This window comes from Phlebotomus papatasi, chromosome 1 (assembly GCF_024763615.1).
Source record: "Phlebotomus papatasi isolate M1 chromosome 1, Ppap_2.1, whole genome shotgun sequence".
Taxonomy (NCBI): Eukaryota; Metazoa; Arthropoda; class Insecta; order Diptera; family Psychodidae; genus Phlebotomus; species Phlebotomus papatasi.
This window is the reverse complement of record NC_077222.1, coordinates 20,492,835-20,519,865: the sequence shown is the minus strand read 5'-3', so window position 1 is coordinate 20,519,865 and position 27,031 is coordinate 20,492,835. Positions and strand designations below refer to the sequence as shown.

Here is a 27,031-nt window from a genome sequence, read left to right as displayed (position 1 = left end):
TATCCATTGCTGGTTGTACCATTGTACCTCAATGGCACGGCAAATGTGAACTATGCCAAGTCCTAATTTAAACCAGAAAGAAGAGGCAAAAGAAAAACTTCTTCCAGAAACTGGAATTCGTTGAACAAAAAAGCCACTTTTATCTTAATCCTTATGTCAATGAATCACTTTATTTGTGTCTTTATTTCTAAGATGAATTCGGTTATATTTCATTGTGTTGTAATGCAGCACGGAAACTATCTAAATTTGCAGTCGATACATCAATAAAATACAGTTCTTATCTCTCACAAAGTCCCGGAATCCTCTTAATAATTCAGCATACACATATAAAAATAGTGTATTGGAAAAAAAGCAATGTACACAGTGAGATATGCCCATCACTGGCCCCCATTCGAAAGCCATCCGGCCTTCATAAGATATTCCCGGACGCAATTTTCGAGCGGAGAGATTTTTGTGTCAATGGCGCTTCGCGCCCCACTCAGTAGCACAGTCTTGAGTGTTATATAACGGGTGGGCGGGAGATTGAGTGTTGCGCAGAGTTTGAGTTCATTCGTCGACAGGAGATTGCCGCCCGGTTGTGAGCTCAGTGGCTCCGTTGTCGTCGTCGCTGTCGTCACCACCGATTGCTGACTCTGACGGTTGCCGCTGGCGGGCCCCGCCGCTCCCCGACAGCTATCCAAGGAGTTTCTGTTGAGCGATGAGCCTTCGGAGGAGACCTGGTCGACGGTGTGGTGCATGGACTTTTGGACGGTGGAACTTGAATTTACGGGTGCGGCGCTTTCTCTGTTAATAAAAAAAATTACCTCACAAAGTCAAACACTCATCCTAAAACTAAAACTCTATATCACAGGAAAGATAAATACCCTTTTCTTATTTGCTGCAAGTGCGACGACAATGCCTGTTGACGCTCGGAAGTTTGCCGGTTGTCCTGTAAGACATTGTCTTATACATCCGGGAATTCTCTGACCATTTGGTCCAATAATGCACGCCAACTATAATCAGATTCGGGAGAAAAATCACAATATTAGCCAACAATTAATTCTAATGCAATTTCTTTATTTTTGTTCATAAAAGAAATTGCGGATCTTATTTGCTTCTTCTATTAAATCTATTCAACTTTTCGTGATTGACGTAATCAAATTGTTGATATTTTCTCCCAAATCATGAATTATTAGTTGAAATTTTATCATTTTTCACTATAAATAATTTGTGTGATTATACTTCCAAAAATACAATCTTGTGTAGATATTAAACATTTTATTTTATCATTTTTTTTAATGATAAATTGATTTGGAATAGTAAAAAAAAAGTAATTTTGAGCGGATAAAAATGCACAACAATTCTATTAAAATTGTCTTACTGTGTTATCACACTTGCACATTAAAATTTAAATATGATTCACATTAATTGTCGTTGGTGAGAGTCCAAATGTGTAATTTGTGTGTTTGAATCATCTTATATTCAAAATTTGATCTATTTGTTGATAACAAGGTAGACTTGGCCCGCAAAATTTGATATAAATTGATTATAGCATTAATGCGAAAAATTAATGCGATTTTCTCTTTAATTTTTTAATGTGAAAAATATTTATGCTTTAGGTAACTTTAAACTTATTTTTGCAGGCCAAGTCTACTTCTTTATCAATAAATAGAAAAAAAACCCAAATATTAAGTTACTCAAAGACACAAATAATATATTTGGACGCCCACAAGCGACAATTAATGTGAATCACATTAAAATTTTAATGTGCAAGTGTGATAACGCCGTTGAACTTAGATTAGACCAATTTTGTCCGGCAAAAACTTTTGAAATTCCTCATTTTTTTGCAATTTTGCAGCATTTTTAGATATTTGAGAAAAAATAAGTGGTTTTAAGTATTTTTCATCCATTTAGATTACCTAATTTAACCCAGAGATTAATCTGAAATGCCAAGTTAATTAGTAATAAGTAGAAAACAGAAAATCTTGTCAAAAAAAACGATTTTGCAAGTTTTCTATAAATCATTAATCTGGAAAGTTTAAATGCCTTGATCGAATTTGAAAACAATGGAAAAACAAGATAATGCAAGGGTACATAATTAATAACTTCACTGACAACTTGACTTGATCATCGCTGATACGCTAATCCAAAGTAATTCCACACAAGACAGTATTTTTACCCTAAACAGAATATACAAGGTGTATGAGAAGCAATCTAACTAAAGTTTAAGATGAAAGTGTTTTGAGATGCACAAATTTCCATGATGACACATAAGATTTGCAGTGACACGAAAAGTTGAACAGAAAAGTGACAAATACTGATTACATCGCGCATTAACTTTTTAAGAAAAAATCACTTTTATCCCTAAAAAGTTAATTTCGCGAAGAAATGTTAAAATTTCAAAAGGAACACTCAATTTTCGTATGTAGTACATTGAATGCCTTATGGAATCGCTACTGCTAAGAAAAAGTGTAAGTGGTACGGAAAAAATGGAACTCACCGTGCGTCCATGTCCATACGGGCCGGTGTTTCTGTGGGGCGCTACAGCTGCATGTTGTTCAAAATGCACACACTCATCCATGCTGGTAAGTCCATTCCAGCGGTATCTATGGAGTTCACTGAGGCGAATCCTAAGGGCCTTTTCCCGATCCAGAGAACTCAGAAGTCGCTCAAATTCATGAGCTGTGTAAAATTGAGCAAATACCCGAAAACGATCGCGCATCTCCCTCTGTTCGCGCGAGTATCGTGTTCTCCGGAGGGTGCCCCGGAAGAAATTTGCCACGAGCTGGTAGTCACGCACCAGACGCTTCCTCCGAGCCCGTTCCCGGAGGCGTCTGGTGTAAATGTCCACCTGGGCCAATTTCAGCACAATATCAGTCTCTTCGTCGTCCACACTGAGAGACAAGGAGGACACCAGCTGTTCGGCCGCCGTATCGTATTCCCGCTCGAAGTCATCCCGGTTGGGCATATAACACAACTGGGTAGCTTCATCGGGCAATACATCAATTGGCGGCAGACGCTGGGTGATCAACTGACTGAGTGGCCCATTGTCCTCGTACACAGTGTGATCTGTTAGATGGGGCCTCATGGTTTCAACCGTTGGTTGCCACGTATGTCGTCCAATTGTTCCCAAAAGGAAATGATTGACATATTCCTCCTTGGCCTCCTCTGGACTACGAGTCTCAATGTGTTTGCTAATATCCTCCCAATTCCCAAACCCAAATTGCTCAATGGCATTCAGGAGGTGCAATTCTTCTCTCGCGGACCACCCTCCCTTGCCCCGGAAGATGGACAGAATGCCCGTGTCCATGAACTGATAATTGTGATCATTCCGATGAGCTCCGATCTCAACACCAGCCGCAAAACACTGCAAAAACCATTGACGATCTTCTTTTATAGCTTTTTCTCAAGCCAACTGAAAATTCTATATTAAATTTGAAATTGGGGAAGAAGTTTTTCTCAAATAATTTAGCGTTAAAATCCTAGATGTGTTAAAAAATATACAGTAGAGTTCCTCAAATTTGAACAATATTTTCAAAAACGTAACAGAATTCATGTGCAATGCACTTTCCCTAAATTAAGATAAATAACTTTAGAGAATATATCAATGTAATTTATAGTGAAATAAATGAAATTTGTTGCGGAAGTTAATATAATACGATAATACAGTAGCCTCTCGCTAATTCGGCTCTTTTAAGATCGGGCTACAGTAGACTCTCGCTAATCCGTGAGAGCGGGACCGAAACGTCACCCGGATTTTGAGAGTGATACCCATTAAATTGTTTGAAATCCAACGATTTTTTTTGTTTACGTTGAAAATTTATGGAGTGAATCCTGACCTGACTGAATCCGACAGTCTCTCTAAACATGCGTACTGTCCCAAAAGTTACAGTAAGTAAGAATTACAGTAGATAGAACACATTTGCTTAACAAAAAAGCCCAAAACGGGAACAATGTGTCATCAAAATTTTGAAAATTCAACTGCCTGACGGATTTTTTTATGTCACCCGGAAAAAGAGTCCACGAATAAGCGAGAGTCTACTGTACTTTTAAATTCGGGCAGCGGTTACATTTGAAAAGTTTGTTGTCATTTTTCAAATTTGATTATGATTATCAAATATGCTCAAATTTGGCATGGTTTGTCTTAGTTTTGATGTGATTTTGCATTATTGATGGATTTTCATGCAATTTACGTTATATATGAGTGTGTAAACTCAATATCTATATGCACATGAATAAAAAATCGTTTCATTTCAAAAAGTTTGTCGCCCGAATTTCTGTCTAATTCGGCTGATATTTCGGCCCCATATGCCCGAATTTGAGAGAGTCTACTGTATACTTTTTACTTGACAATGTCAGCTGATATTTTTAGGGTTGTCATATTAGAAATTTTCACATTTCAGTCGATTTTTCGACATAAATTTGCAAGAAAAACAGTGCTTCAGAAAAATTAGAAGAAAAGTGTTTTATAGACCTTCTTTTAGTGAAATTATGGTTTCCGTGGATTCATGGATCTGGAATCTAATAATCGGTAAATAATTTTTAATTGTGAGCAAAAGTTATTCCAGGAAAAAATGCAATGACGAACCTTAACCACCCATCGTGCGAATCTTGCCTCAAAAGGCAAAGTTCGCACAAATCATTAAACTTTTTTCATTTTCCTGTCCAGAAAAGCCACAGATTTTACAGTAGTGAACGAGGCACGCATAGAAACTTAAAAGACCAAAGATTTTTGTGGTATAACACAATTGATTGTCCATTTTACCGTTCAGCCAGAAAAAAATCCTGAATATTGACCCCCAGAAAGCGTGCGAACGATCCCTCACTTTCCTTTCTTCATCTTCCTACCCCTTTGTTTCCCTCTTTGAGGTTAGGTTGTGATTTTTAAGCTGCTGGAGTTACCTGATGAGTTGGCGAACCATAACACTTTCAATGATTGAACCAATACGCAGTGTAGTATTTACGATTTTTCGCCACTCGGAAAATAATTTTCCTCCGATGCAACAAAATATTACGTAAATATCAAAACCCACATTAACCCTTCATCTATTGATGTAAGTGATTATTTCTGAAAATCAATTTAACTGAGAGAAATCACACGAAATGTGAGCCATCAAAATTTCCCATTTAAGGTCATTTTGCATTTGTGATTCTAGATCCTAGGAAAGAAGGGCTAGGCTGCCTATTTGTGCAGTGAAGATGAGGTTTATGATTACCTATCTAATGCCTAAGAAATGAGGAACCAGCACTTTTCAAACAAAGACAAAATTCGGATTGTTCGAAGGCTCGCGCGTGCGAAGCATCCTTAACTTCCCCTAATTGGTACACTTTGGGATTATGTTCAAATTGGAAAGAAAATTGAAAAAAGTCAGTCACAGAAAGAAAATTGTAGTTTGCGTCTTTTCTAAAAGATTTTTTTATGGAAAGTAGGGGAATTTGGGCATGGTTCGCACAGAGTGAACCTTCAAACGATGAGAATATCCTCTTTATTTGCAAAAAGCTGCTTTACCAGTTCTCATCTCGTCTTGTAAGGTTAATAATCAAATATCGTATGGATAAGATGTGACGACCTAGCTCTTTGCAAAAAAAAAAAGAGAAAATTCGCATCGTTTGAAGGTTCACTCTGTGCGAACCATGCCTACAATCCCCTAAGTAAATCCTTTGAGTGAAAAATTTAAAATTAAAAAAAAAATAAATTCAAATTATCACGGGAAAAATCTCCTTAAAATTCCATCTGTGGGAATTAAAATTATTTGGGTACTCTATTCCTTACGCATAAGCACTTCGAAAATCGATTGGCGAATGAGATTTTATTGCAAGGCCATCTGGGCTATCTTACCTGCAGACACAACTCAAAATCCGTACATTCTGCACAGTGGACACGAATTCCCTGTATATCTTCTTGGCAGTTTGTGCACACGTACTTGTCGAACAGTTCTACAACAAGAAAATGTGGTAAAATGCGGAAAATCCTGGAGTTTTTCCTGAAAATTTCCACAGCAATTTTGTCACTCACCCGCCATCTTGGACTACCAAACAGCGAAACCACATTTGGCATAGAGACTACTATGATGACATAGGGTTTTCGAACTTTCTCAGCTGTCAGGAAAAAATGGACGAAGAGTGACGAAAAAACAAATTCTAAGGAAAATTTGCAATTTTCACCAATTTTTTGGTGTGGTAAAAGAGGAAAAAGTGATTGTGTGAAGTGAATTGTGTGGAAGGTGAAAAATTCCATGGAGAATGCAGTGTGAAAGTGGAAAAGTTGTGGGAAAAATCTTGTAGAAGTGAAAAAGTAATTTGAGAGTGAGTGAAAAAAGTGTGGAAAAATGCCCTTTGAAAATACAAGTAAGACTGGCGTGAAGGCCAAACGGAGTCCCAGGCTGTCGAGTCTGGCTGAAGACATCCTACCCACAGACGATGCCCCCTTCAGGGCACGACTGCATCAACTCTTCTCGCAGATCGAGAAGGAGTTCGAGGGGCTGTACCTGGAGAACCTGAGCTGTGAGTGTCCTTGGGGGACCGCATTGGTTTATTGATGAGGAGGGTCATGATTGATTGTCTTGCCTTGCAGTGCAGGAGAAATTGGATGCAATGGGGGCCAGGGGTGGGGATGTCGTGGGAGCTGAACGGAGTCCAGCGGGTGAGATGATGGACAGTGAATTGGCCACGGGGAAGAGTCTCAAGGCAAAGTTTGGGGTTGTGGCAGGTGGGAAGGTCAAAGCCAGTCACAAGCTGCGGGCTCAGACCAGTCGGATTGTGTCGAGTTTCAAGGCTCAAAGTGTCGTTTGTAGCATCGTGAGGGATTACTGTGGGCACAAGGATGGTGTATGGCAGGTTGGGGCAAAGACTGGGCAGCCCATCATTGGTACAGCATCAGCTGACCATACTGCCTGCATCTGGGGCGTAGACAGTGGTCGATGCCTCTTGCAGTATCAGGGTCATGGGGGCTCAGTCAACTCCCTGAAATTCCACCAGAACAGAGATTTGGTCCTCACGGGCAGTGGAGATGGGACAGCCCATATCTGGCAGGCTGCTGTCAATTGGGAAGTTCCCACGCGCAAGGGACATTCCTCGGAGGAGGAATTGGAGGAAGACGAGGAGCCAGTAGAGGAAAGGGATAGGGTTGATGTACTTAGAACGCCGGTTTGTGAATTTTCCGGACCAGGTGGTCACACCTCGGTCATTGTGGCTGCTGACTGGCTCCCAGGTGGAGATCAGATTATCACAGCCAGTTGGGATAGGAGCGCAATTCTCTGGGATGTAGAGACACGGGAACCCTTGCAGCCACTCACTGGACACGATCATGAACTCACTCATGCGTGTGCCCATCAGACTCAGAGGCTGGTGGTCACTGCCTCCAGGGACAGCACATTCCGGCTGTGGGACTTCCGGGAGCAGATTCCGGCAGTTTCTGTATTCCAGGGGCACACGGAGAGTGTCACGTCGACCGTCTTCACGCGAGACGACAAAGTAGTCTCCGGGTCAGACGATCGTACCGTGAAGGTTTGGGAGTTGCGTAACATGAGATCAGCCCTGACGACCATCAGGACCGATTCGGCAGTCAACAGGTTGGGTGTTTCGCCCACCGGGGTCATTGCCATTCCCCACGACAATCGCCACATCCGTCTCTTTGATCTCAATGGGCAGCGAGTGGCCAGATTGCCCAGAACTAGTCGACAGGTTAGTAATCCCTTCTTTCCTTCCTCACCCTTTGCCCCAAGCGCACAGTAAATGCAAAAATCACGGATTTTATTTCCTTATCTTTGTCTGCATTAAAAGACTTTTGATAAGATTGAACTTTAAAAATCCAAAACAAGGGATGACTCATATGGAGAACATCTTGCCAATTTGTCATTTGAATTTGGCAGAAATCACAAATATATGATTTCTGACAATGTCCTGTAAGGGAATTCTCTAATAAAATGACAATGTCTTGGGTTCGAATCAGGAGAGCTTTTTCGAAGATGCGATTCTGTAGCCGTGACATTGCCATTTCAGCTCACGTGACATTGTCAGAATAAGTCACATATGCACAGTTTGGGTACTTTTTTGACAGTTCTCTCTGAATTATGCACAACTTTTTTTGAAATTCCCAACGGTTTTTTTTCTTTCTTTTAATAGATTATCATTTTTTATTGTTCTAGAATTTTCCGTGTTATTTTAAATATAATATGAGACAGAAAAAAATAAAATTAAGAAAATTAAAAACAAGAAAAATGAGTTACCAAGAAAATAATTTCTTTATTACTTTGTCAAAATGTAAACAAATTGACACAAAACCGACACAAAAGCTGTGCATAGAGAGTGTGCATATAGAGAGACAGCACTGTATTCTTTCCGTACAGAAGTAAATCTTGAAAAATTCGAAAATCTATTTGAAGATCCAAAAACAGCCCAACACAAGTAGATTTTGATTCTCCAATAGTGTCTTGGATGAAAGGTAAATGGAACTCTATTTGCACAAAAAATCGTTGAAGTTCGAAGAATTCAAATTCAATTTCGAATTTTCATACTAAATTTTCGAACAAGGTGGAGAAAATTTATCAAATATCACGCTAAAAAGCTGGAAAAAGAGTAACTGAGTGATTATGGAGTAATTAAATACTGAGACAAGAACAGTAAACGTCGTTGTTCTGTTTTTTCCTCACAACAATAAGAAGACCGTCACATTTTGACACTTGAGCACTTCGAAATTCGAACAGGATGTAACTTCCGCCACTTTGCGAAAGTAAGAAAGTCTCTTTTTTGGATCTTCAAATAGATTTTCGAATTTTTCAAGATCTACTTCTGTACGGAAAGAATTTGTCATTTGAATTTGGCACACAAATATGTGATTTCTGACAATGTCCTGTAAGGGAATTCTCTAATCAAATGACAATGTCATATGACAAATTTTCGAGGTTAAATTCGAGAGCAGGAGGGGAATTCTGTAACGCTCTGGCTATGCCATATGACAAATTGGGTTCGAATCTTATGAGAGCTTTTTCGAAGATGCGATTCTGTAGTCGTGACATTGCCATTTCAACTCACGTGGCATTGTCAGAAGTCACATAGGGTAAGTGTGCCAAATTCCGGCCAGCTTGCAATTTCGGCCACCTTTTTTCTTCCTCGAATTTTCATGAACTTTTAGATTTTACATACTCCAGAGATTATACAATGCAAATGAATAACAAAAAATGTAGCTTCGACAAACGAGATGATGTGAAAAAGATATTGGAAGAATTCCCAAAGGGCAAGGAACTATGAGAATGAAGGTGGTCGAGATAGGGCACCAAAATTATGTTTATATTTTTCTTCATTTTAAAATGTATTAAAAATGATTTTAAAGTAAATAAAGATGGTAAACTCTTTACAATATTCCAAGCAACAATCTTACAAAAGAAAGAATAAAAAACTTAATTTGTATTTAAAATATTACATTTCAAACTTGAGACTTTGACGCTTGCATGCAACTATGCCGAAATTTGGCATACTTACCCTATTTGAGATTTCTGGCAATTCATATGACAATGAATTTAGTTAAATAAATCAATCAAGACGTACTGTATTTTCATAAAATCATAAGTAAAGGGATTTCATTAAAAATTCAATAAATTGCATTTTCGAACTCATATGATATGACAAAAAAAAGCTCGAATGGCCTTGTCAGGTTTCGAACTCACGCTTGACAATGCCATGAAAATTACAGAATTCCCCTACAGGACAACATTAAGGCTAAATAAGCATCAAATGACCATTCCATGGAGTTCTATGAAGCTCTTTGTAATTGATATTCATTGGACTTTCGATAAATTCGTTTGAATTAACTGCACAAAAAAAATTAAATTTGCCATATGACATTGCCATACTGTTACAGAATTCCCCTACTGGTAAGGAATTCTGTAACGCTCTGGCAATGCCATATGACAAATTGGGTTCGAATCTTAGGAGAGCTTTTTCGAAAATGCGATTCTCTAGGCGTGACATTGCCATTTCAACTCACGTGGCATTGTCAGAAATCACATATTTGAGATTTCTGGTAATTCAAATGATAATAAATTTAGTTAAATAAATCAACCAAGACGTGCTGTATTTTCATAAAATCATCAAGTAAAGGGATTTCATTAAAAAATCAATAAATTGCATTTTCGAACTCATATGATATGACAAAAAAAGCTCGAATGGTATTGTCAGGTTTCGAACTCACGCGTGACAATGCCCCGAAAATTACAGAATTCCGGATATTGCCAGAATTTACTGGCAATATCACTAGAATCACTTTTTCGAAAAAGCTCTCCTGAGATTCGAACTCAACTGGTCAAAGGCTTTTTCTTGAAAAAAAAAAATGCCGGAAATTGGATCAAAAATTGAATAGAGAATGCTTTTTAGAGAGCTTTAACCCATTCAGTCAGTGCACCAAAAATACTTGAGATAGAATGTTCATATTTTGGGATTAGTTTTCTACAGATTAGTAGATGAATTTTTTGAAAAGAAATTTTTTTTACCCAATTATGGGGGCGCGGAGAGCCCCTGTCAAACACACGTCTTTACGGTCACTGAATTTAAATTCTGTGATTTAATTCATAATGGCTCTGGCACAGCTTTTAGGTCGGGAAAATTTCATCAAGTCGAAATTCGAATATTCTTCCTTCTCACACGTTTTGCATGTGACTATCTCATTCCTTCACACTCTTCTTCTTCTTTTTAACATCACAACAAATTCAATTTACCTCAATCGAATTTGGAGTGCGAAAGAATGAAATACATAGTGCTGTCTCTCTATATGCACAGTTTGGGCACTTTTTTTGACAGTTCTCTCTCTGAATATGCACAACTTTTTTTGAAATTCCCAACGGTTTTTTTTTCTTTCTTTTAATAAATTATCATCTTTTTATTGTTCTAGAATTTCCCGTGTTATTTTAAAATAATATGAGACAGAAAAAATAAAATTAAGAAAATTAAAAACAAGAAAAATTAGTTACAAAGAATATAATTTTTTTTATTACTTTTCCAAAATGTAAACAAATTGATTTTGAATGCAACCGCCACAAAAGCTGTGCATATAGAGAGACAGTACTGTATACTTATGCAAAGCATGTAAGAAAAGAAAAGATTCTAAATTCGAATTTATGAAATTTTCCTGATCTAAAAGGTGTGCCGGAGCCATTACAAACTCTATTACTTTTGATAGAGTAACTATCCAAGAAAATAAATTGGCAACTAGAATTGAAATCAGGAAAGAGGAAAGAGGCCAATTTTAACAAACTCAACGGGATATCGAATTTTTCGTCCGCCATTTTGAGCAAAAATTTTGCATGACTCCGCGAAGCAAGAAAACAATAACAAAATGTATTTTCATCTCTGTCGCACTATTTTTCCCAAGTAATTGAAGAAATAAAGCTACTAAAAATCTATTCCCGACAGCAATTCGGATAAAAATTGCCCAGCAATGAAACATCTAAAATTACTCAATTTCCGTATGATGTATAATACCATGGTAAGAACTGGGTTAAAGTCGTTTCTGCAAAGTTTCTTTCAAAAACTCAATGCTAAAACGGTTTTCAATTTTTTTTAATGAATGTGAGTGAGGAACTTTATAAGTGTCCTGCCTGAATGCTCTTGGTAGGTTTCTTCAAGGAAAATTTATCAAAAGGTTTCTTTTAGAGTTCTTCCAAAAATCCATTTAAAGTTATTATTAGATTTGCGTTTTTTGAAAAGCCCAAAGTACAAGGGGTGAACAAGTATGGCTAGCGAGTGAACCGTGAGTGGCAGATCGGTATTTCGCGCCGATCTGCCTCCAAGATCACGCGATCAGTCTCCAAGATTGCGCTGTTTGCAGATCAGTCTCCAAGATCGTGTAGATTTCGCAATCAGTCTAGTCTAGAAAATTGTGTTGATCGCGCAATCAGTCTCCAGGATCGCACTGATTTCGACGATCAATCTCCAGAATCGCACTGATCGCGCAATCAGTCTCCAAGATTGCACTGATCGCAAAAATCAGTCACGAAGATCTTGACGAAATGTCTCCAAGATCGTGCAATCAGTCTCCAAGACCGCACTGATTTCGAAATCAGTCTAGAAAATCGTGTTGATCGCGCAATCAGTCTCCAGAATCGCACTGATCGCAAAAATCAGTCACGAAGATCTTGACGAAAAGTCTCCAAGATCGTGCAATCAATCTCCAAGACCGCACTGATTCCGCAATCAGTCTAGAAAATCGTATTGATCGCACAATCAGTCTCCAGGATCGCACTGATCGCGACGACCAGTCTCCAAGACCGTGCTGATCGGGCAATCAGTCTCCAAAATTGCACTGATAGCGACGATCAGTCTCTAACTAAGACCGCGCTGATCGCGTAATCACTCTCCAGGATCACACTGATCGCGACGATCAGTCTTAAAGGTCTCACTGATCGTGACGATCAGTCTTAAAGGTCGCACTGATCGCGACGATCAGTCTCCAGGATGCACTGATCTCGACAATCAATTTGCAAGACCGCGCTGATCGCGACGATCAGCCTCCAAGATCGCGCTGATCGTCACCCAAAGTGAACCGTGAGGGGCAGATTTATTTACCCCCTGCCAAATTATCCTGTGAGGGAGCAACGATACCTCCCTGCTCTTTCCGTTCTTCGTCGTTGATTTATCAATTCAGTAAAAATTTATAAATTAATTAAAAAATCATTGAATTTTTGAAACCAATTACCTTTATTTCGATTTTATATTAATCTTCTTGCTCTTTACAACACATCTACAATTGTTGATATATATATTATTCTACAATGTAAAAAATTGTGAAACCTACATCTTAAAAAAAATCAATTATCAAAAAATTAAACAACATAAAAAAAGGAGAAAAAAATGTTGTGAGATTAAAAACAGAATGAAATGCATAAAGTTGATGATACCATCTGGTTTTTGTGGCTTTTTTTTTGTAACGTGTGAATGCCGTGAGATTTTTGCTGGCTGTGCAACGTGCCGAATCTCCTAGTTGATCCCGCAAATGATGATTGTGCCCTTTTGGTATCCTTTCTGTTCCCTTTTGCAGGGTCATCGGCGAATGGTGTCATCCGTTTGCTGGGCACCTGAGGAACCAAATACGAGTTGCAATCTCTACTCCTGTGGCTTCGATCGCCGTGTCCTTGGCTGGGCCATCAGTCTGCCCAAGGAGAGCACGTAGAGAGGATGATGCTCAAAACTCCCCAAAAAAAATCAATTCTAGATCATTTTTGAAGGGAGTTGTTGGCAAAAATGAACAGGAGAAAAAAAAACAAGAGAAATCTCACTTTTTCTGCCTTCATGTCTTTTTCTCGTCTCAAATAATTACAAAAAAAACAACAAATATTCAAAACACAAAGAGAATTACATATTAGTAAAAAAAAAAGAAAAATTAGTGTAGTGAAAAAAAGAATGAAAGTGGTGAATTGGTAGGGAAAAAGGGGATAATTCATTGTACATTTTTTTGTTTTCTTTTTCTACTCTTTCGACTTTCTAACAAAAAAAAAAAGGTTTTTATTGTTGTTATACTTCAAGAATTTTTATCTATTTAAAATGCAAAATGTTACTGTTGAACAAGAAAAAAAAGAATAAGAATCCTCCCTACATTTTAAGTATTAACTATTAAAAGAAAATCCAAAAAAAGAGAAATCAATGTCTAAAAAAAATACTTTAGCAGTGAAAAGGAAGGAAATTTTATTTGGTGGGAAAACTCTTGGAATGGAAAGTCTCCAGGGTTCCCCAGGAATGTAAGAAAGAAATAGATGAAGGATGTGGAGAGCTCGATTGAAATACATTAAAAAGAAAAGTGGTACAAAAAGTGTCGTACGTGTGAGACTCCTATTTGTTGGTGATAAAGTATCTATGGAGGGTATTTCCGGTGCTGCAGGTGCTTTTGGTGGAGGAGGATGTCGCTGGAGCTGCGGCGGGATTAGTCCATGTTGCAATTAATTCACCCTGAACGTCCGGTGGAAGTGCCTTGAAAACCTATTGAACAACAAATTGATTTCAATGACTTTTCCTAAACAGCGCGACGCAATTTTATTTCAGGTTTCTGTTAGGATTTCCAAAATCCCGGGATTTTTTAAATTTTGGGATCCCGGGATTTAAATATTTCACTAATCCCGAATTTCGGGATCCCGGGATCCCGAAAATCTTGGATTTTAGAATCCCGGTTTTCGGAATCCCGGTATTAACAACCATTCGCGATCCCGGGATCTTCGGGATCCCGGGATTTTTGAGGTCCCGAGATTTTCGGGATCCCGGGATTTTCGGGATCTTGGAATTTTCTATTTTCTGAGTTCTGGGATTTTCGAGATCCCGGAATTTTCGGTATCCCGAGATTTTCAGAATCCCGGGATTTGCGAAGGCTCGGCATTTTCGGGATCCCGGGATTTTCAGAGTTCCGGGATTTTCGGAATCCCGGGATCCCGTATTGGAAACCCTAATTTCTGTTTCAGGATTTCCTTAAAAAAATCTTGAACTTAGGATGCCACAGTCGGGCATTTTTATTTTTCTTAAATTAAATTTGGAATATTTATTATTATTAACAGAGGCTAGTAAAAGCACCTATACATGTATACATTAATCCTAATGACCAGTGCACTTGTTTGTAAACATGTTTTCAAATTTTCCTGTGAGAGAGAGCGAGATAACTAGATCTGCATTTCATTTATGCCCAACGCACAATAATTTTTGTTTTGTAAATATGTTTTTGACATTTCAATAAGAGTGAGTGAGATCTAAATCTAGTCATCTCACTTACTCTCATAGAAAATTTTAGAAACATATTTACAAACAAAAGTTATTGTGGGCTAGGTATTATTCCCAACGCACAATAAATTTTGTTTGTAAACGTGTTTTCAAATTTTCGTGTGAGAGAGAGCGAGATGACTAGATCTCTGTTTCATTCATTCTCATTGAAATGTCAAAACAATGTTTACAAAACACAGATTATTGTGCGTTTGGCATTATGCACAACGCAAAATAACTTTTGTTTAGTAAACATGTTTTTGACATTTCAATGAGAGTGAGTGAAATCTAGATCTAGTCTTCTCGCTCATTCTCATGGGAAATTTTGAAAACATGCTTACAGACAAAAGTTATTGTGCGCTGGTCATTACTCTCACTGAAATGTCAAAAATATCTTCATAAAACAAAAGTTATGTGCGTTGGACATTATACGGACTATTTCCAACGAATAATAACTTTTGTTTTGTAAACATGTTTTTCACATTTCAGTGAGAACTAGATCTAGTCATCTCGCTCACTTTCAGAGGCAGTTTCAAAAACATATTTACAAAACAAAATTATTGTGCATTGGGCATTAAAGAAAATAAAAAAAAAACCGTTTGAGTTTAAAATAGAACGATAATTATATAAACACTACGTTTTAATTTATTCGCAGCGTTGGTAAGTATGTATCGAGATGATCGATTTCAAAAAGTCACAGATTTAAACTCCTTATTTCTGAGACCGAATTTAAATATCAAAATTGAAGATTTCATGTTCTAAATTTAAGCCGAGCGTTCACAGCTGGCGTTTGCCCAAGAGAAAGGATATTCAAAAATCGGTTGCAAAGCTAAAACAAAATCTACAGCTATCGTCCGTTTGGTGGTTAAAATATTCCCGTTCAAATTTTAAAGTGCCTTCGAATGCTAAAATGTGTCAGTTTTCATTTAGCCAAGACGCTATTGGAGAACAGGAACAGGGAGCTCGGTAACTCAATGGGCAAAGTGTTGACTTTGTGACGCAGAGGCCCTCGGTTCGATCCTTGATCGAAGCGCCTCCTGTTAGTAATTGAGAAATAGTTTTTCACCGTCTTGTAAAGCAGAGGTGTGCAAGAACCGTTTGAAACCGAATAAACGTCCAAATAAGTTTGCTCTGGTAGCGTTTTGACCATTGACTTACACAATTCATTTGACGTTTGTTTGGTTTTAAACGATTCTTGCGCACCTCTGTTGTAAGGCTACAAATTGAACGCAAAAATATCAAGAAGCAAGTATAAGTAAATATAACGAAAAATTTGTGATAGAGAAAGACGGAAGGAGCAAACATAGTAAGAGCTGAAAACGAAAAAGAGATGGAGCTCATATGTGAATAAGAGTAAGCGAAATGGCAGTCAGGTTTACGATTATAGCTCAGTGGGTATGTTCTGCTGTAAGTGTTTCACGAGACACTTTTTGTGAAAGCTTCACCAAACGCTTACAGAAAACGATGTAAAAATTACGTGAAAAACTCACGCATCGTAGAATTCATAGCCAGGTCAGAGAACATCGAGGGAGTAGTGTGACCCACCATTGAATAGGTTTCGACGCTAGCTACAACATACTAAAATTTAAAGAAAAAGCATCGCCTAGTTTTCGAAATATTCGTAATTGAATTTTCAAAAAGACTTCGATTAAATGGAATGAAATTGGGATGTCAAAAGAATTGTAGTACAGTAGACTCTCGCTAATTCGGCTCTTTTAAGATCGGGATACTTTTTGATTCGGGCAGCAGTTAAATTTGAAAAAAGTTTGTTGACATTTTTCAAGTTTGATCTTGGCAATTAAATGAAGGAAATATGCTTAAATTTGCATTTGTTTGACTTAGTTATGAAGTGATTTTGCATTATTAAGAGATTTTTATGACATTTACGATAAATATGAGTAAGTTAACCTAATGAGTGTGAAGATGAATAGAAAAATCGTTGCATTTCAAAAACTTTGTTGCCCGAATTTCTCTCTAATTCGGATGACATTTCGGTCCCAAATGGCCGAATTTGAGAGAGTCTACTGTATTTAACGAGAGATTTCTAAAACACTATTTTTTTCAAATTCTGACAATTAGAATCGCAGATATGGCCTTTGAAAATTATGTTTTTGACCCCTTATAGGGGGAGGCTTTGATCGTTCGCACATACGCTACCTTCAGACACTTCATATTTCTCCCATATTCCTTTATGAATCTCACATATGGCTATATATTGTAATAGCTAGACTGAAATCCCATCTTTCCTGAAAAAATTGAGAGTCTAATCCTTTTTTCCTAGTTTCAGGAAACAAAAAATAAAAACAGGTCCAAAACTGTAATTTTGCTGTGCATTATTTCATACGATTGTGCAGAATTAATATCACTTTTCTGAAAAACTACTATCACAGAGGGTAGAAGGGTTATTAGGAATTAGATTTATGTAAAAATCTTTTAGGCTGAACAGGCACTTTTTGTGGGTGGAACAAAATTCACAAACTTGACTCAGATTCATCGATCGCACATGGCGTGAATCGTGTGTGCAGATGGAAGCTTGATTGATCTATCGCACAAATCGCCAATAAATTTTCATTTTCCTTTGGAGGAAAATCTAAGGATTTCCTGGGATTTTGTTTGATGGGATTATGAACCTTATAAGTAAGACATTTTTTTGGCATAGTTGGAGAATCCATACGGTTTGCATGGAAGTCAGAAAAAATCACTGTACTTGAACATCATTTTTGTGTTCGAAAGTACAAAACCTCCCCCTACTCATACGTAATATTTTTCATTAAAGCGAAAAATAATATTCATTGGTATTGTCAAAAAAATTACATAAATTTTTCGGCTATTTTTGTCCCTATCGTTCATAGAAGCACAAAATACACCGAATCAGACTCTGTTGGACTTTCCGATGTTAAATGTAAGGCTTATCATTGATTATGTTTTTCAGTTTAATTTTTATTTTTGATTTTCAATCCGTAAAAAGTGTCTCGCCGTTAAAGGGTTAAAATCAGTGTTTTGGAATCAACGGTCGATAAATTGTGGACTATAGAGCGATGGCCTATAGCGGAGTTCTACTGTAAACCGGTAGCTCTATTTCACGAGTTCGAGCATTCCGCAAAGCTGGGACGCTTTGTCATCTCTTTTTGATGAATTCTTGTGCATTTTATCAAAAAGATTGACGCAATTGGCATCGAATTGTAAACCATAACTTTAACCTCAAATTTTTAATTTAATTTTAAAAATAATACAGTAGACTCTCTTAAATTCCGGCATTTGAGACCGAAATGTCACCCGAATTAAACGGAAATTCGGGCATCAAACTGTTTGAAATGCAACGATTGTTTTTTCATCTGCATACTCAAATTAATTTAACATACTCATGTTTATTGTAAATTTCATGAACACCTTTTAAAAATGCAAAACACGTCATAACTAAGACAAACCATGGCAAATTTATGCATATTTGCTTCATTCGATAATCATAATCAAACTTGAAAAATGTCAACAAATTTTTTTCGAATTTAACTGCTGCACGAATTAGAAAGTAGCCCGTTCTTAAAAGAGCCGAATTCGCGAGAGTCTACTTTAAATAATATAATGAATTTTAAAATTAATAAATAAACTTTTATCGAAAAAAAACCTTTTTAACATTCACTTCATAAAATCTTAAATTGTGATGTTATGATGTTTGTTGATGCAAGCGACAAATGTGCATTGTAATTGGAATAATCAAGTAGGCGTGGGGAATGCACAAAAATTAAAATAGTGACTCACCTGTGGATCGACGCAATTGGGAAGTGGCTGCTGCTCAACATCCGGGGTACTGGGACTGGCCGGAAGATTGGTGTCCGCAAGAGAGCTCGGTGGAGAGTCGAGGGAATTCAGCCTCAGATCGGCCACTCTCAGTTTGCTGGGCGACGACGTGTCCATTGATTCGTGCCGGGGATGGCAAGGCCTCTTGGGAATCAACAAGCCAATGCGTGTCTTCTTGGGCGATGGCTCCAATTCCGGCTCCGACGACACATCCGAAGCCACAGAAGTGTCCGAGAAGGCGTCATTTTCCATCGCCACGGGCGATGCATTGACATAGCGCGGGAATGTGTCTCGACTCGGTGGCGAAATTGTGACCCCGTCGCTGGTCAAACTCGTCACAGATTGCACCTCCAGGTCGGACTTTTTGATGAGAAAATTGGCAATGGAACATGAGCCGAATTTGCGTTCCTGGAACTTTGAGAAGGCCAGGCCCAGGAGGGTGATATTGAATGGTTGCCGGAGATCGATTAGTCGCTCAAAGAGTCTCATGATGATCCTCAGGAGTTTATCGTGGCCACCCTCGATGAGATGGAGCTTCCCATCGGGGCGGAGCTTGAAGAGGGATGGAAGGATGTTGGCTTGCTTGGTTTCCCTGTGACTGGTCTTCTTGGCCGGATCAAATTTCCTCAGGGTCATCTTGATGGCGATGGGAATACGTCCGTCGTCCATCACCTGATTCACTAGCCTGACCAGCAAGACACTGAACTTCTCCTCGACATCTTGCTTCACCGAAATGGACCGACAGGAATCCTCCAGGCCGATCGATTTGGGCTTTCCGGACGGCCTTACGGGCATATTGTCTCGGCCCAGGCTCAAATCTTTCAATTTACTGGCTGTCTCCTGGCCAAATTTTCTCTGCAATCGTTCCATTTCGGCATCCTGGAGATCTCTCACTGTCCGGATGCCAATTTCTGCCAGCAAAGATTCGGTTTTCTGCCCAACTCCTGTCACTTTTCGAACCGTTTGCAGATCCCCGAGGAATGTGGGGGCACAGTGGGGCACCAATACTGTCTGATTGTTTGGCTTATTGACACTGCCCACCAATTTGGCCAGGAGTTTGTTATGAGCAATTCCTGCGCAGCTGGTGATGCCCAATTCCGTGTAGAGGGCATCACGGATCTCCTTGGCCATCGCACTGCCCGCCGCAAGGCGCCTATCACAGCCACATGGACACGAGGGCAGCAATTCACCCTCGGGACAAACACAGCCCACAACTTCCGGATCATCAGCCATCGTCATACTGCCCAATCTGTACTCAATCTGACGCGTCACATCCATGTAATTCTCATCCATGCCCAACTTCTCCACGCACGGTGTAAATCTCTGCAGAACCTCAAAGATCCTCGTGCTCATCTGTCTGTACGGCGTAAGATCTTCCCCGCGCACCAGAACCAAGTCCGGACAGCGTTTCAGGGCATCCGTCACCAGCATCAACTTGTCCACGCCAAACTCCCTGGCCGGATAATTGCACGTCACGACGATGTTCTTCTGCTGGATGCCCAGTGGCTTCCCCTTGAGTTCTGGCTGTCGAAGCTCCTCCACTTGTGCATAGAAGCAGTCAATGTCGATGTGAATGATGACTCTGGCATGTGTCTCAGTCACTTCCATCCTGTCCATTGCTGCTGCCACAAAACAAACACAACGTCAGGGAAAACATCCCAAGTCCCAACTCCCAACGCGAAACTTTCTTTTGTCTACCGCGCGTTTGTGTGCGTGCCAAAGGGGGAAATCCCTCATGACGACACCAAATCCAACCTTACCTCGAGTGTGTGAAATCACCATTGGGACGCCAAGCTGATCAACATAATCGCCGTCCTCGCTTGCCAACTGCCCAGGAAAATCTGCAGCAGGAAGAAATGGCTATGATGAAATACGAAACAGAGCCACAAACAATACGTCGAAATCACCCAACAAAGCAAACTACACTCCCTTCCCAAAGAATTCTCTTCAGACATGTCCCCTCAATCCATAGACAATATCCAACCCCCGTACCTATTTTTCTTCCCTCCTTCATGTCAGCGCAATAAATGCAACAAAAGTCGCAAATTTAGCCAAATTAAGCAATTTTCTTTTCATATCTTACTATGTTTATTGAAGAAAATTGTGAAATAATCATGGAAATCTTTGCATCAAGTACAGACATATCCAATAATGCTCCACACATTAACAGGTTCTTTACAGGGATTCTCCATGACAGCCATTTTGACGCGCTGAATAAACAACCCAGCGGACGATATGTACAAGGAAATGTGATTACTCATTTTCGCAATTCATATACGGTACGAATTGTTGTTTTATACCGGTATTTTGGGTATTAAAATAATAACTTTATTCACACAATTACTGATAAAAAGGATTAAAATAAATGTTTTAATATGATATTTTAATCTGTAATTAATAAGATATTGATTTTTTTCTTTTTTGGTTGATGAGAGATTTTTGACTTTCTCAACGTTCGCAGTTTTAGAAGTATTTGCAGAAAAGATGTGAAGGAATGTGTAAAAAATGAACAGATTTCTCCTATTAGATCGATTAGGTCAGTTTTATTGGATTCATATCCTTTAACAAAGGTATTTAATTTGAGGGAAAACGATTCCAATAGTGGCATCACATGAAAGTTTCAAACAATATTGAAAACAAATATGCAAAATTTCGGAATAAATAAACAAATATCCGACTTTTAAGAACTTTTTGTGGTATAAATACATATATAGATTGAGATTGTTAAATAACAATCTACACAATGACTAATTACAATTACAAAAGAACTATTAACAATTAATATTAACTTAGAAAACTACAGAAACAGGGGAACTGAACACAGTGATACCATTGGAGAATCCAATTAAATTAAAGAGCGTGATTATATAAAACTTTTTTAAAGTTCATTTATTTATAGCTGTTCTAAAATATCTCTTAGAATAAATGAAGTGCTTTAAATTACTGAATAATAAAATAATAAATAAAATCACATCATGAGTAAGACAAACCATGGCAAATTTAAGTATATTTGCTTTATTTTGGTAATCAAAATCAAACATGAAAAATGAAAACAAACTTTTTTCAAATGTAACTGCTGCCAGAATTAGAAAGTAACTCGATCTAAAAAAAAACCCAATTAGCGAGAATTTACTATAATGGCCTCTACACACTATGAGAAATTTCTTTAAAAAATGCCTTTTTAAAGAAAGTTTTCCCTATCTTTGTAGGCAGAAATGTCAGATTTAAAAAAGGCAATTTTTGACGAAAATTGCTTCTAGTATGAAAACACCATGGAGAAAAAAGGAGGTAAGTTAAAGAGAGGTATAAAATGTGGTTAGAAGTATCTTATCCCAAAATTCAGGATATGTTTGAGAAGAACCCTTTTCTACAAAACTATTTTGATTAATAAGGAATGCTAAAGTAAGTATTACGAGAAGATACAAGACCTGATAATAAGGATAAAATAGAAAAAAAATTTATTTGTGTCTCTATCTCTCTCTCGAGTTGAATTGTGCGTGATTTAGGAAGCTTGTCATTTGAAATGATATTTTCTTTAAATTTCTTCATATTTCCGCAAGATTCAAGTAAAAGGGTGTTTAGTGCACAGATATCCGTCTTTCGAGAAAGATATCAAGAAGACAATTTATTTTTATAAGAGTTTTTCTTTCTATTATGTGTTTTTGGCGCAAAAGTATTCATCATGGCACCGTGAATAAGCGGGATTAGTGTTACCAGCACGTCTATCTGCAATTTCCATTAGAACTATCATCACAAAATTTCCGATACTACACGACTTTTAATAAGCATATGTCTATGTCTGTTCTAATCAATACAATAATAAATATTCTTTAAATAGGAAATCCGTTGTTATAATTCGTATTGTGAGATTTAATCAGCACATTAGGACACATATCAGCAAAAATAAATGTGAATCACATTAAAAATTTAATGTGAAATTCTCTAGTGTGATACCACGGTAATACCTACTATTTATCGCGCACTAGGTGGAGAAAGGACAAAAGACATTGAAAAAGATCGGTGAAGAGGATAAGTAACAAAAAAAAAGCTAAACAAAAATGTGTTCGATCTACATTTTATATTCCTTCATAAACATCTAGGATTTCGTGGTCAAATGAGATGGTGGCCGAATTAATTGAGGCTGTGCATCAGGAATCCATCATTTGGGACTACAACTGCCGGGAATACAAAAATAGAGGCAGCCGATCTGATGGTTTTCAGACCGTTTGCGACAAATTGAGTCATCAATCGCCAGAACTCACACCTCAGTCGGGATTTGTGTGATATTGGTTCCCTTATTTTCATAGTCTTTTTTTTTTTTGAAAATAAAGCCCTACGATTTGAAGCAGCTCTTTAAATTCCTCCAAAGTCATCCGGAGAAAATTATTATATCCAAAAAAAAATCGATCCAGAGAATTTCAATGACACCATGTGAAGGTCACGTTACGAGCCAATCTCTCGCTCACATCATCCTTCTTCTCTCTTAGCGGGTCCTTTTGCACGACATAAAAGTAGCGTACAGGAGGGAAACTTCCTCTTTTTCACTAAAATCTCACATTTTCGCTCAAACGACTGAAATGCTTCAAAAACAAAAACACTCATCTGACAACCCGTGTGCCATCATGACATTGAGCAATTCTAACAATGTGTCCTGACTAAATCAGCGATTTCCAGTGGTTCTAGAAGAGTTAATGAGCAACTTTTCACTTTAACTTTAATGTGAAATTTTCTAGTGTGATAACTCCGTTATGTCGTCTACACATTACAGTGCTGTCTCTCTATATGCACACTCTCTATATGCACAGCTTTTGTGTCGGTTGCATTCAAAACCAATTTGTTTACATTTTGACAAAGTACTAAAGAAAATTATTTTCTTCGTAACTAATTTTTCTTGTTTTTAATTTTCTTAATTTTATTTTTTCTGTCTCATATTTTATTTAAAATAACACGGGAAATTCTAGAACAATAAAAAAATGATAATTTATTAAAAGAAAGAAAAAAACCGTTGAGAATTTCAAAAAAAGTTGTGCATATTCAGAGAAAGAACTGTCAAAAAAAGTACCCAAACTGTGCATATAGCGAGACAGCACTGTAGTAGAATTTTTTTTAAAAAATGCCTTTTTTAAAAAATTCTGACGTTTCTTTAAATTTTCTTTAAAAAGGCATTTTTTAAAAAAAATTCTACTAGTGTGTAGACCCCATTAGATAAGTTAAATAAATTTCGATACAGTAGACTCTCGCTAATTCGGCTCTTTTAAAGAAACGCAAACTATTGAAAATTTTACAGGAAAATATATTGATATTGGTCCTAAAATCCTTGCCAAATTACTAGGAAAAATGAAATTAAAATGAAATTTGCAAGCTACGAGAATCTATAAAAATTTACTTTGGCATTCTTTTGTCAATTTTCATAAAATTTATATAAAAATTACAAGAAAATGGAAACATATTTATTGGAAAATGAATTTATGAGTCCTAGAACCGCTGTAGAAGTCTTACGGAACCAAAAACTATTGTAAAAATGCTTTTTTGTTGAGAATATCTGCACTGGCATTTTAAGCTAGTGTGGTATTTTACGTGATTTTTTGGCTCGGGTTGTAAAGTGTTAAATATTAGGTGAGATTCTTAATAATCTCACCTATTTTTTTGAAAATGCCAACAAGTGTTCCTTGCCGAACAGGTGTTCTATCAACCCTAATCGTTTTCAACAGAAAGATCTTTGAAAAAAATTGTGCTGAATTGCAGAGTTGGCCAGCCGGGAGACGCGCTGAATATGTGTGCGGCTGGGGTGGTGGCGCTAGCATCGTGTCCGCCATTACTAAACTTGGCAATGTCAGATGTCATGTCATAGACGCCTAGTGATCTTTATGTGGGAATTTCTTGCAAAAATAGGTGTAAATAGGTGCTGAAAAGTGCTCAATTGGATGCCCAAGGTGTTGAACAAGTGCGTGGTATAGTTATTTGTGGGTCAGAGACAATTCCCTGTGCGCTGTGAGAAGATCTTTCTGGACACTTTTTGGGTGCGCTTCTCCAGTGGAGAGTGAGACAGTGTATGTGTGTGTTGGGGTCGGCGAAAGCACGGGCGTACTTTTTTTTTTGCCATTTCCTCACGCATTTCTCGTGCTAAATTGGTGATATCCTCCCCCATCCCGGAACTCTGTGTCATCCCTCCCGCCCCAAAGTGGTGGTACTGCAGCTGGTGCATCTCTGCAGCCCAGAGTGGAGAAGCTTTTTTTTTGGGTGAGTGAGTGAGCTTTGGAGGTTTTTTTTTTTCTGTTGGTGTTCGCGTGGAAAAGGAAGATGGACGAGTCACAGCCCAAGACCCTGTATGTGGGCAACTTGGACAATTCTGTGTCTGAGGAATTGCTATGGTCGCTCTTTGCACAGATTGGCATGGTGAAGAATTGCAAGATAATTAGGGAACCTGGCAATGATCCCTATGCATTCATTGAATTTACCAATCACCAATCAGCGTCCACAGCACTGACCGCCATGAATAAGAGACTCTTCCTGGACAAGGAGATGAAAGTTAATTGGGCCACGAGTCCGGGAAATCAGCCAAAAGCTGACACTAGTTCCCATCATCATATTTTCGTTGGGGATTTGAGTCCGGAAATTGAGACAGAGACCCTGAGGGAGGCTTTTGCACCCTTTGGAGAAATCTCCAATTGTCGCATTGTGCGCGATCCGCAAACACTGAAATCCAAGGGATATGCCTTTGTGTCGTTCGTGAAGAAGGCTGAAGCGGAGAATGCCATTCAGTCGATGAATGGACAGTGGCTGGGCTCTAGGTCAATTCGTACCAATTGGAGCACCCGTAAACCACCACCACCGCGTGAAACGAGCAAGGGTATCAAGGGTGGTAAGCCATCGTACGAAGAGATTTACAATCAGACCAGTCCAACAAATGCCACGGTGTACTGTGGAGGCTTTGCAGCCAATGTGATCAGCGAGGAGCTGGTGCACAAGCACTTTGGCCAATTTGGCGCCATTCAGGATGTGAGGGTGTTCAAGGATAAGGGCTATGCCTTCATCAAATTCACCACAAAGGAAGCCGCAACGCATGCCATCGAAGCCACTCACAACACCGACATCAACGGACAGCCCGTCAAGTGTTTCTGGGGCAAGGAGAATGGTGGAGATACCACCAGCAATGCCCAGCCATCAAATCAGAGTCAACCGGTGCAGCCACAGGGAGCACAGTATCCCTATTCCTATCAGCAAATGGGCTACTGGTACCAACCGGTGAGTAATCTCTTTTCTTCTTCCCCCTTTTTCCGCATGCTAAAAAAATCCATGCCCAAAAATTGGACCAATTTACCGTTCTCTCTCACTCAGTATCCCCCAATAAATATATATATATATAAACACCAAAAAGCATTATGTTGGTGTATATTAGAGGAAAAGGTGTCATCGAACTCTTGCTCTTGCTCTTTCGCTCGCATCGGCTGATGATGTCCAAAAAAAACAGCATCGCGTCGATGATTAAAAACCTCACTTTGATGCATGATTGTGTTTATGCTTTTTTATTTCGTGGACTCTCAACAGAGATCAAGACCAGAATGATAAACAAAATAGTGACTGTGAGAGGGTGCTATCTCCAAAACACTGGAAATTGCAATATAATTCATTGATTTTGAATTATTAGTATTTAGTATTCATACCGAGTAGTTTGTGAATTGAATTCAAACAACCCTCGTTCACATGTTTTTTGCAGAGAAAAAAAAGTTATCCAGTAACTTGTTTCACTTGTAGTTTTCGAAGTCGATGACCTAAATTCAAAGTCAAAATTCTGACAGGAGAAATTATCTTTATCGGTTGATTAGGAATCAAGGAATTGAAAATTATTTTCGCCGCGAAAAAAACGCCCTTAGGCAGGCTAAATACGGCAGCAACGACCCCTGGTGGTCAAATGTCTAACTCGCAAAGTTTTGAGAAGTAGTAGATAATCCTAAAACCTGTCAAGAACGGTCAAAGTTGGTCAAATAGGTTGATAAATGTTAAAGTAGCTCTTTAAATTTACTGAAAAGAAGTAAAATAGAGGAAAGGCTCATAATTTTTGGATAGTTTACTATTGAAAATATCGCATTTCAAACTTGGAACATCGATGCTTTTAAGCAGACTGTCCAAAATTATAAGCCCTTACCCTATAACTTTTACTAATTTTAAAGGATAATAAAACAAATTAAAAAAATGAAGTGAGACAAATTAGCAGCAGTGGAGTAGTTACCTTAAAATCCATAGAAGTCCTTTAGAGTATCACAGAGAAAACTTTTGTTTTTTATTGTTTTTTATCTGACTAATCGACAAAAAAAAAGATTTTACTGATTAATGATTTTGATAGGGTAAGTGTACCAAATTTCGGCATACTCGCATGCAAGCCCCAAAGCCTTAAGTTTGAAATGCAATATATTTAATACAATTGTCTTTTTTTATATTTTCTAAAGTGGTTCTTGGAACTTTGTAAATAGTTTATCGTTTTTGTTTTCTCTGAAATCATTCTTAATATATGTAAAAATTAATA

General features: G+C 38.1%; 4 protein-coding genes across 8 annotated transcripts in view; 2 read left to right on the top strand and 2 right to left on the bottom strand.

Annotated features, from left to right (window-relative positions):
* Window positions 1-137: 137 nt before the first annotated feature.
* On the bottom strand, window positions 138-6,075 carry LOC129798165 (transcriptional adapter 2B). 2 transcript variants are annotated; one of them, XM_055841172.1, is made up of 5 exons: window positions 5,996-6,075; window positions 5,819-5,916; window positions 2,480-3,346; window positions 864-992; window positions 138-783 (listed from the first exon to the last, which is right to left on the bottom strand). In XM_055841172.1, exons 1-5 carry the CDS (start codon window positions 6,000-6,002, stop codon window positions 673-675), a joined length of 1,212 nt encoding a protein of 403 aa, XP_055697147.1. In that variant the 5' UTR covers window positions 6,003-6,075; the 3' UTR covers window positions 138-672. The 2 variants fall into 2 exon arrangements, with proteins under 2 accessions (XP_055697147.1, XP_055697146.1); XM_055841171.1 differs by having other exon boundaries at window positions 864-928; window positions 5,996-6,029.
* A 58-nt stretch (window positions 6,076-6,133) lies between these two features.
* On the top strand, window positions 6,134-13,718 carry LOC129798167 (WD repeat-containing protein 37). The gene is made up of 3 exons (XM_055841173.1): window positions 6,134-6,483; window positions 6,554-7,662; window positions 13,010-13,718. The coding sequence occupies exons 1-3, from the start codon at window positions 6,309-6,311 to the stop codon at window positions 13,139-13,141; spliced, it is 1,416 nt and encodes a 471-aa protein (XP_055697148.1). The 5' UTR covers window positions 6,134-6,308; the 3' UTR covers window positions 13,142-13,718.
* Window positions 12,651-20,463, bottom strand: LOC129798164 (DNA polymerase iota). Of its 3 annotated transcripts, none has more exons than XM_055841170.1 (4): window positions 20,268-20,463; window positions 18,469-20,126; window positions 13,787-13,944; window positions 12,651-13,179 (listed from the first exon to the last, which is right to left on the bottom strand). In XM_055841170.1, the coding sequence occupies exons 1-3, from the start codon at window positions 20,287-20,289 to the stop codon at window positions 13,798-13,800; spliced, it is 1,827 nt and encodes a 608-aa protein (XP_055697145.1). In that variant the 5' UTR covers window positions 20,290-20,463; the 3' UTR covers window positions 12,651-13,179; window positions 13,787-13,797. The 3 variants fall into 3 exon arrangements, with proteins under 3 accessions (XP_055697145.1, XP_055697144.1, XP_055697143.1); XM_055841169.1 differs by having other exon boundaries at window positions 18,469-20,129; window positions 20,268-20,446; XM_055841168.1 differs by having other exon boundaries at window positions 12,651-13,944; window positions 18,469-20,129; window positions 20,268-20,446.
* A 3,824-nt stretch (window positions 20,464-24,287) lies between these two features.
* Window positions 24,288-27,031, top strand: part of LOC129798163 (nucleolysin TIAR-like) — a 28,112-nt gene continuing 25,368 nt past the window's right edge. The window contains exon 1 of one of the 2 annotated variants that reach the window (XM_055841166.1): window positions 24,288-25,752. In XM_055841166.1, coding sequence (XP_055697141.1) covers window positions 24,808-25,752 — 945 coding nt within the window. In that variant the 5' untranslated portion in view covers window positions 24,288-24,807. The remainder of the gene's footprint in view (window positions 25,753-27,031) is intronic. The other variant, XM_055841167.1, reaches the window with a different exon arrangement.

What these genes read in the sequence shown, in the direction of transcription:
- LOC129798165 (XM_055841171.1), bottom strand. An exon ending in CGTATGGACATGGACGCACG is followed by an intron (nt 929 to 2,479) that starts GTGAGTTCCATT and finishes AATGTCTTACAG; the next exon opens with GACAACCGGCAAACTTCCGA. An exon ending in TTGCAGCAAATAAGAAAAGG is followed by an intron (nt 784 to 863) that starts GTATTTATCTTT and finishes TTTTATTAACAG; the next exon opens with AGAAAGCGCCGCACCCGTAA.
- LOC129798167 (XM_055841173.1), top strand. Translation starts at nt 6,309, where the DNA reads ATGCCCTTTGAAAATACAAGTAAGACTGGCGTGAAGGCCAAACGGAGT. An exon ending in GTACCTGGAGAACCTGAGCT is followed by an intron (nt 6,484 to 6,553) that starts GTGAGTGTCCTT and finishes CTTGCCTTGCAG; the next exon opens with TGCAGGAGAAATTGGATGCA. An exon ending in TGCCCAGAACTAGTCGACAG is followed by an intron (nt 7,663 to 13,009) that starts GTTAGTAATCCC and finishes TCCCTTTTGCAG; the next exon opens with GGTCATCGGCGAATGGTGTC.
- LOC129798164 (XM_055841168.1), bottom strand. Translation starts at nt 20,289, where the DNA reads ATGGTGATTTCACACACTCGAG. An exon ending in GGTGATTTCACACACTCGAG is followed by an intron (nt 20,130 to 20,267) that starts GTAAGGTTGGAT and finishes GTTTTGTGGCAG; the next exon opens with CAGCAATGGACAGGATGGAA. An exon ending in CCAATTGCGTCGATCCACAG is followed by an intron (nt 13,945 to 18,468) that starts GTGAGTCACTAT and finishes GTTGTTCAATAG; the next exon opens with GTTTTCAAGGCACTTCCACC.